The sequence below is a fragment of the Etheostoma spectabile genome, chromosome 9 (genome assembly GCF_008692095.1).
Source record: "Etheostoma spectabile isolate EspeVRDwgs_2016 chromosome 9, UIUC_Espe_1.0, whole genome shotgun sequence".
Lineage (NCBI taxonomy): Eukaryota > Metazoa > Chordata > Actinopteri > Perciformes > Percidae > Etheostoma > Etheostoma spectabile.
Genome location: NC_045741.1, coordinates 10,987,975 through 10,997,329, shown reverse-complemented (window position 1 = coordinate 10,997,329; position 9,355 = coordinate 10,987,975). Strand labels below are relative to the sequence as shown.

The 9,355-nt window shown below is 41.5% G+C and overlaps 1 protein-coding gene and 1 long non-coding RNA gene across 12 annotated transcripts in view; one reads left to right on the top strand and one right to left on the bottom strand.

Annotated features, from left to right (window-relative positions):
- Window positions 1-9,355, top strand: part of dlg1a (discs large MAGUK scaffold protein 1a) — a 117,318-nt gene that overhangs the window by 104,133 nt on the left and 3,830 nt on the right. For 10 of the 11 annotated variants that reach the window (XM_032526543.1, XM_032526541.1, XM_032526544.1 and 7 more), the window contains 6 exons: window positions 609-791; window positions 4,047-4,110; window positions 7,504-7,519; window positions 8,415-8,456; window positions 8,794-8,844; window positions 8,977-9,078. In XM_032526543.1, coding sequence (XP_032382434.1) covers window positions 609-791; window positions 4,047-4,110; window positions 7,504-7,519; window positions 8,415-8,456; window positions 8,794-8,844; window positions 8,977-9,078 — 458 coding nt within the window. The remainder of the gene's footprint in view (window positions 1-608; window positions 792-4,046; window positions 4,111-7,503; window positions 7,520-8,414; window positions 8,457-8,793; window positions 8,845-8,976; window positions 9,079-9,355) is intronic. The other variant, XM_032526542.1, reaches the window with a different exon arrangement.
- Window positions 5,501-9,355, bottom strand: part of LOC116695966 (uncharacterized) — an 8,421-nt gene continuing 4,566 nt past the window's right edge. Inside the window, exon 3 of the long non-coding RNA XR_004333595.1 lies at window positions 5,501-5,510. This is a non-coding gene — a long non-coding RNA (uncharacterized LOC116695966). The remainder of the gene's footprint in view (window positions 5,511-9,355) is intronic.

Sequence of the window (9,355 nt, the reverse complement as noted above, 5' to 3'; positions counted from 1 at the left end):
CACACACACACACACACACACACACACATTGCTGGCCTACTTTTCCAGGTCTTTTCCCTCTGGACAGGTTTGGAACTCTGTGGTCACCGTTCAAACACAAACACACAACACACACACACACACACACAACATACGCACACAATTGCACATAAACAGACTAACATTCACACAGACAGATGTGTACTGCACACGGAACCACACACACACACACACACACAGAGGCATGTACACACAGACAAGGGCATAAATTACTAGTGTAGGAAAGCAGTCCTCAGCTGTTTTGGCTTTTATTTACTACAACAGCTCTGTCTATCTGTCTTGTCAGTTTGTTTTATTTAAGTAGTTATTATAGCTGTCAAGATGTTGGCAATAGTTGAGAGAAATGTGAAAGGCATCAGGACAAATTGGAATAAACATAAAAATATATAGTGACATTTATGACATTTCTCCCTGTATTTGGTGGTTTCATCCTTGCAAAAACAAAAAGCATTAAATCATCAAATCTGTGTGTGTCCCCTCCAGCAGATTGTATTGTCACACTGCAATTGAGTATTGTTATGTTTTAAGAATTTTTGACTAAATGTGTATACTTGTCTGCCTGTCTGTAGAGCATTGTTCGACTACGACGGAAGTGCGCCAGATCTGAGCACTCCCAATCAGGCCCTGCCATTTCATTTCGGGGATGTTCTCCACGTGAGCAGCGCTGGCGAAGAGGAGTGGTGGCCCGCCCGTCACCTCAGCCCCCCACCTCCAAACTGCCCTGAAGTTGGAGTCATCCCCAGCCGCAGGAGGTCAGAGACTTCAATGGGTTTTGGATGGGAGTGGGCAGCTGATTTTATTTGAAGTCTGTGAGCTAGTTCAGGCAGTTAACAGAGTAAACAGACTTTTAATCATGATAATGCACTGAAGCCGTCAGTGCTCCGCTTATCTACTCCTGCCTGTTACTTGCTGCTGCCGCCTCTGTTCTGTAGTATTTGGAAAAGCCCTACCTCCACCCATAAATTCACCTTTATTTCCCAAAAGGGAAGTTAGTATTGCTTGCCCCCCCCCCCCCCCCCCCCCCCCCCCCCCCCCCCCACGCGCGCTGCTGTCCTGAGCCTGGCGGCGGGAGCGATAAAGGTTAGAGCCTGGACACCAAACATCAATGCTCTACCTACTCTACCTTCGCATAATCAATTCCACATGAGTTAATCTTCATCCCCTCTTCCACACCTCTGCTTGCTCTTCCCCTCATCCTCCTATCCTCCTCCTTATTCTCCTCCTCTCCTCTTCCTCCTATCATTTTCTCCCCTCCTCTCGTTCTTATCCTCTTCAAGTCATCATCTCCTCCTGTCCTCTCCTTCTTGTATTTTCTTCCTTCTTCTCTTCCTCCTTTCTGTTTCACCTGCTTTTCTCTCCTCCACCCCCTTGCTCCCTTTTGCTCCTTGTACTCTCCTCTCATCCTCCACCTTGTATCCTCTTTCTTATCCTCCTCTTTCTCTTGCACTGCACCTCTCCCTCTCCTTCCCTCCTCTTCTCATTCTTCTCTTACCTTTTTCCGGCCCAGGGCAGCTCTCAGTGGTGGAGAGTTTCAAATTGGTTTCAGTGTTACTCTGCGTGTGATTTTACTGCTGCCTCACAACACTGCAAACATCATCAGTATTTAGAATCTGCTGAATAGAACCTGTGGCGGAGACTCCTTCCTCTCACCTCCTCCTTTCCCAGTGGAGGAGGTGACAGATGTTGATAGGTTTCCTAGGTGGGAAGAGAAGACGATTTAGAACAAGCCCGTCTGTGACATGGGGAGAGGTGACGAGGATGGGGTGATGTGGAAAGTGTGGAAGTGTTAAGATGAAAGTGAATAAAAACAATGATGGATTAGAGGCAACAAAGATGAGGGGGAGTGACCAAATGGAAATATATAGAGTGATGGATGCAGAGACTGACAGGGGTTTAGACAGTGGGGTATTAATAAACGGAGGTGTTAGAATAGAAGCCGGGTGTTACAGGCTGGTGCATTAGGGGTAATAGAATAACTGAGTTATAGATTATAAAAAAATAACAGAACTTTACTTAAAAGTAGTGAAAAATATATTAGAGTTTAGCCACCAGAGGTTTGGCTATTAAAAGAGGAGGCATTAAATACAGGATGATAGAGGTTTTAATGCTGTGGGAGAAGAGTGTTGATCAATTATGTGTTGATCAATTATCAATTATTAATTATTAGAGTGGTATGAGGTCTAATATATGAAGTTAATTAATGAAATAAGCAGTTTTTTTTTTTTTTTATATAACTTTAACTGTCATTTAACTTTCATCCTCTCCTCATTTCCTCCTCTACTACACTCCCCTCCATCTCCCTTCCTCTTCTCCTCCTTGTATTGTTATTCAGTTTTCACCTGCCTTCTGTCCCTTCTATCACCTCCCTTTCCTCCATCCTCTCGTCCTCCTTCTAAAAGCTCCTTCCCCTTCCTCTTTCTCGTCTACACACTTGTTTTCCTCTCATTTCCCCCTTCTCATTTTCTTTACTGCCTCTCCTCTTCCATAGTCCCCTTCTGTCATCCTCCTCCTCGCCCACTTCTTCCTTCTCTTCTCCTTGTGTCCTACTGTTCTTCTGTCCTCTCTTCTTTCTCTTTGCTTTCTGTTTTACCATCTCCACTCTTGTCCCTCTTCTCTCCTCTTCCTTCTTCACCAACTTATCTCCCCTCCTCTTCTCCCCACACTTCCCCTCTCCTCTGCGTCTCAAGTAATAGCCACGGGATTGTGCTGATGCAGGAGCATGAACATGCTCAGGTGAAGGTATTGTTGGGTTATAAAACCTTTCAGAGCCGAGCTGTCATCAGGGATTACAAATTAGAATAGGCTGCAGTCTAATATTGTTCCTTTATTGTTTAATTTTCGGCTGTGGACCTCAATCTCCCTGGTTTGTTTTTGGTGACAGTTGTTTTACTGTCTGTAAAACAACTGTCGCCAAAAACCAACCAGGGCCAAAAGATTTGGATAATAACCCATCTGGCTTTTCATCCTAAATAATATTATGAGCTGCTTCAACAGAGGAACGGGTCCCTGAGCTGAGACGCTGGACATTAACCTGACTAACTTTAAACTTTGCAGACAAAACTGTCTCCTTAGCAGGAGCAAGCAGAACCAGGGGCGGATTGGCCATCTGGAGCAGGACAATTCTTTTTTTTATGTGGACGGTCAGATTTTTTTTATTTTATAAAAAAATTTCTTTATAGGCCTGCAGCGCATTGGACAGGTTTTTATTGCTTGCACGATATCACTATGGTTATAATAATCATTATATTAATAATAATAATCAATATAATAAGCATTTGGCCAGTCTGCAACGGCCGGCCTGGTCCCGAGAAGGGTCGACCGACCCAATCAGAGGTTACTCAAATTGGGAAGTTCAGTCAAAATCAAGCACGGTTCAGGCTGTCCCAGACCCTCCCGGTAATCATGCTGCTCAGGGGGAGCCCCCCCACCCCACCCCCCTCTATGAGGAGAAAGTGTTGTCTCCTCCCTAAGTTAGAATAATAATATCCAAAAAATTCAAACAGCTAACACTCATTACTATTCAAAAATCCATAATCTCATAGTGCTGCTTATAGACAAGATATATCCAAAAACACTTGTAGTAAGCCGTAAAATAACGTTTGTAATAATCACATTATCACACTATGTGATATGTTGGCTTTGTTTGTATATTTGTTGGATGTGAAAAGATCTGACTGTGAGATTAAAGTAATTTGAGGAGATCAAATACAGTTCACATTTGCCTGGTTAAACCCCCATTATTTTATTGTCAACAATTACTGTTGTGTAGGCAGTGTTTTGCAATGAATAATGTCTGACATGCATGAAGAAAGTCCCAAGGATTGATGGCTGATTTGTATCTGATATTTTCGTCTCACATATTTCCCTTTACACCATATCTTGTGACAGAGAAGCGACATGTATTTGCTTCCTTCAAAACTGTGATGTTTGTGCTGATTTGAATGAATGAAAGAGAAATGAATTCCTTTTATTTCTTTTTTTAATGTTCTTGTCTTTTAATCTCACAGGGCAGAGAAAAAGGAGAGGTCGAGGTTAAAGATGGTCAGAGTGACGAGGTCTCAGGACAGATCGGTGAGTAGCAACCTGATTGATAAACCTCAAAACAATGTTTGGTCCTCTCAAAGGTCACAAAAAGTCACATGTTGTTAATCTAATTGGTGTTGGTGCACTAACCAGCATGGGGTTCGTTACTCAAATGACTACCGTAATAGGACAGATGAATGCAGCAAAAATAACTTTCTTTTTAACTTTTTAACATTAAGACTAAGGGCCCTATCATGCACCCGGCACAAAGTCCTTACCCAACTGTCTTTACTAGTTTAAGACCAACTCAGTTGTTAATTTCCCGTCCAGCGCCCATGTTGGTTAAATAGCAAATGCACCTGAGCCTGTCTTTGCGCCCATGGGCATGCTGGTCTTACAGGGAGGTGTTTTCAGGGGAATTCTTGGCGTATTGCTATCTTGTGGCAGTGGGAGGTGATCATGCTATTAACCAACAAAAACCTGGTCTAAAGTCAATAGCACAGCATGTCATTGCTATTTTAACAGTAATATATCTAACATTAGTAAAATGTGCCTAATCTCGTGCACAGTGCGCGCACACTTTGTCTGTTCCACACAACAGGGAAGCCCAGCAGCACACAAACATGCAAAAACATATAAATAAAAATATGACGTTTCAAATCCGCCATTATAATAGCAATGCGCGCCAAGGTACAAACGTGGCTGGCTTGTAAAGGGAATGAGAGATGACACTCTGATTGGTTTATTGCATGTTACACCCAAAAACACCTATGAATTAATGAAGACACTAAGTGCAACCCTTTTGAACCATGCGCCTGGCGCACAGACCCTTTTTTCCGCCACCAAACTAAAGAGGATTTGGACATGCCCTAAACACACCTGTGCCATGTGCTTTATGCCGTACACTTAGATTGTTAAAATAGGGCCCTAAAGGTTGTTGCTTAAAAAGGATTAAACCCTCTTTGTGAGCATGCTCTTATTCCCCGTGTGTCAAACATTCTCAAAATAACATATAACAATAACAATATAAAACATGAATACAACTAGAAAAATACACTAGAAACACTAGAATCCACTTTCAAAAGCACGAGGTAACGTAACGTTTTGGTCATAAATTTAGCCTGTCTGTGTTGCGAGTCACCTAGGAACAACAACACTTTTGCTTGGTGGTCATTCACTGTGGAAAGATGAAATTAACTAAAGTGAATCACTAAAGTAGATACATGAAACAAAAGCTAACTCAAACTACACTGTCATTATTTTGGTATGCCTGCCCCTGATGCTACTGCAGCTTTCGAGTGACACTGGAGCAGACGGTTACATTACAGGAACTACAGAAAATGCACCAGATGCTGATGCTATACGCGGTAACGTTACAAAAAACTGTATGGGGTTGTCGCTCTGGGACACAGGCGAGAATGAGTCCGGGAGGGAAAAATCACAGTATACTCACTACAGAAAAACTACACTACACCACTGTGTGAAACTCATAATAATACCTTTCCATGGAGCTTCAGTTCTCAGATGAAAACTGAACTGATGGGTTGACATGCTGTTGAACCAGGTGCAGTAAGAGGTTTGACATTGTGTTATTTGCAGAGGAAAGTGTTTTTCCACTTGTCCACTCAATTATATATAACTGTTGATGAAAAAAAAATCAGAGTGGAAACAATTCTTCCACACATTGATCATAAACCTTTCTTCCATTTATCATCTATTAGCTGTTTCAATGTGAGAGCAACAACCCTTAAATCAAATCAAATCACGTTTGTTTATCACATACCCAATCCTACGCACTAACGTGCAGAAGTCAGAAGTACATAATGTATCAGTATGACCATGAGTGGGTTTCAGAAGAATTGAAAACACAACGAACGGTACATAACATACGATAAAGATATGGAAACTGAATTAATTCAGCAGGGTAGTTAGTACATTTTAATTATTTGGTAAAAGCAAGGCAGCGTTACTTGTAAAGCACATATGCAGGGGAGTGCTTTGTGTTAAAGGAGAATTCCGGTCAATTCCAATATGTAGCTCTGTTGTTTGTAAATTTGGACTGCTGTCAGAAGAGAGAAAAACCAAAAATATTGGTGCTGCCTACAACGAGTTATCCTCCTGCTAGAGTTAGCACCCAATATGATAAACAGGGCAAGTTGTAAACATGTTTTTAGCCTCTAAACATGTTCAAAATGTCATTATTGCCTACCCATGTGAAGTGATTCCTTCTGAGGAACCACAGTGAATCAGAGTGCTGTAGAGGTGAAAGAAAGGCATGAAAGTTGTGCCAATTCATCTGTGTTTAGAAGGCAGTTAGAGAGCTTAGGAACCGTCAACAAACTACAACACAGAAAAGAGACAAAACAAAAATATGTAGGCTATCAATTTAATGATTAAATGAGGTAGTGTCTCCAAACTTACCTCAATTATAACTTGATTCCTAATAATTGTAGTACAGCCCTTACTTGTAAAAAATAAGCACATGTTTATTTTTGAAAATATGTTTGTATCTCTGTTCTGTTTTGTAGTTTGTAGACGGTCCCTAAGCTCTCTAACTGCTGTCTCAACACAGGAACTAAACACAGCTGAATTAGCAGAACTTTCATGCATTTCTGTCACATCTACAGGAGTCAGATTCACTGTGTTCACTCAGAAGGAATCACTTCACATGGGTAGGCACTTTTAATGGCATTTTGAACATGAACCTGTTTAAGCCTGTTGGGTGCTAACTCTAGCAGGCGGATAACACGGTGTAGGCATCACCGATTGTTTTAGTTTTTCTCTCTTCTGACAGCACTCCAAATTTACAACCGCACCAAGTGAACAGCGATGCCCGGTCAACTATTAATTAGTCTAATTAAAAGTACACAAACTAGCTTTTTATTCCTTTGATACTAGTGATTTAGAAAGTTTCCAGTCTGAGTTTCAAGGCAAGGTGTCAACGTGACTTTAATCACACTTGATGAAAGCTGACACACGAGTCTAACACAAGCTATTGATATCACTGTGTTGTTAAATCACGCTCTGTTTTCCTCGCGCCGTGTGAATCAGCAGGTCTGCAGTCAGCAGCTCTGCATGATGAAGAGCTGCTAATTAAAGATCACACAACACACACATGCACTGTTCCCTGGCCCCATGCTTTGAGAAAGTGTGTGTGTGTGTGTGTGTGTGTGTGTGTGTGTGTGTGTGTGTGTGTGTGTGTGTGTGTGTGTGTGTGTGTGTGTGTGTGTGTGTGTGAGAAAAAGCGAGATGAATAGAGAACCCATGAGCTTTCAAATAGAGGTTCGGCTGATAACAGTCAAGAAACCGGCATGGTCATATTCAGTATGATGATTAATTATATCTCTCTCTCTCTCTCTCTCTCTCTCTTGCTCTCTCTCTCTCTCTTTCTCGCTCTCTCTCTCTCTCTCTCTCTCTCTTTCTCGCTCTCTCTTTCTGCAGGATCAGGATGATAAAGGTAGGTATTCTCTCCATCAGTGACACCTGCTGGTTAGTATATGTAACTTTAACTTTGGCAAACTGAACTGCCCCTGTCACCTCCACCCTCATGTTATGTCTTGAATCCTCCTTCAAACTCCTCCTCCTCCGTCCTGCTTTGGGATGGAGGAAGAAAAACACGATGGAGAGAGAAGAAGAGGGTGTACTGAAATTGACATTTAAGTTAGAAGGCCACTGTCCAGCATAGATTATTCAATTTGCCATTGTCATTGTCAACATACAGCGTTTGGGCCAGCCAGCAAAACAAAAGTGTGGTAATATTTAATTGTGTACTTAAAAAATCTGAAGTAAAAGTACTCAAAGGCAAATTATACTCATTGTATATAGTGTTGGGTGATTTAAAATCTTAAGTCTTTTTTTAGTCCTCTTTTAACTATAGAAAGTACAATATTTTTTTTCTGAGATGTACTGGAGAAGTGGCATTGGCATAAGATTGAAATACTCAAGTAAATTACAAATACTATAGAATTGAACTTAAGTACATAACTTGAGTAAATGCACTTAGTTGCCTTTAACTACTGCAAATGTTTGTAGTTCAGAGATTGTATGATGCATGCTGAAAATATGAAAAATGGATGGATGGAATGATATTGTCTGGTTATTTTGTACAAGTTTTTTGTGTTTGTCTGTATCTGTGTGTGTGTGTGTGTGTGTGTGTGTGTGTGTGTGTGTGTGTGTGTGTGTGTGTGTGTGTGTGTGTGTGTGTGTGTGTGTGTGTGTGTGTGTCTGTGTGTGTGTGAGAGTGAGAGTGAGTGAGTGTGTGCGTGCGTGCGTGAACGAGAGTGTGTGTGTGCGTGCGTGCGTGCGTGCGTGCGTGTGTGTGTTGCTGACTCTGACCTGTCTTGTCCTTCCAGAGCTGGTAACCTCTGGCACCAGCGATAATGAGAGTAGTTCCTGTAAGTCTAGACCCTCCTCTATTTCTTTCTTTCCTTCCTTCCTTCTTTCTTTCTTTCTTTCTCTCTCTCTCTTTCTTTCTTCCATTTTTTGCTTGTTTGTGTTCTGTTTTTATGTGTGTGCTTGCGCATTTGTCATTCATAATGCACGTTTTTTTGTGCGTATGTGAATGAGGGAGAGAGAGAGAGATAGAGAGAGAGTTGCCTTTCTCTTCTTTTCCAGCCTGCTTTTGCCAGAGCAGTTGGAGAAGTTAATCCACAAGTAGAAAAGGGTCGGGAGTGTTTTGTCATTAATCCCACCCACTCTTAATGTGTCCATCATTTGTCTTTGTCCCATCAGCTGGCCAGGAGGAGACATTACTCACCTACCAACCTGTCATGCAGCAGGAAGGTCAGTGCTTAACACAAATTATTAGTTTAATTATAATAAAAGTATAATATATCAGTTTTTATTTTCAAGAACGGCATTGCATAAATCAACTTACTCAGTTTATATCTGTGTGTTCTGTTTGTCATATCACAGTTAGTTACACACGGCCAGTCATCGTGCTTGGACCAATGAAAGATCGGATCAACGATGACCTCATCTCCGAGTTCCCTGACAAGTTTGGCTCCTGCGTCCCACGTGAGTGTCTTAACTGTGTGATAAATCCCAGCTATCACCTCTGCAATAATGCTGGAACTTTTGCACACAAAGCAAATACGCATTATGAAAACTATAAGAAAATATATGAAATGAAATGTTTTTTGTCGTATACTTTTAAGCAAAGGTTTATAAACTGAAGAAGTAAATTTCACGGCTGATTATGCAGGGCAACTGGGATAGGCAGACCCAAATGCAGACTGAGGAGACAGAAGGATGACACATGTTGATGCTCAGTAGTACACATATATGGTTCTTT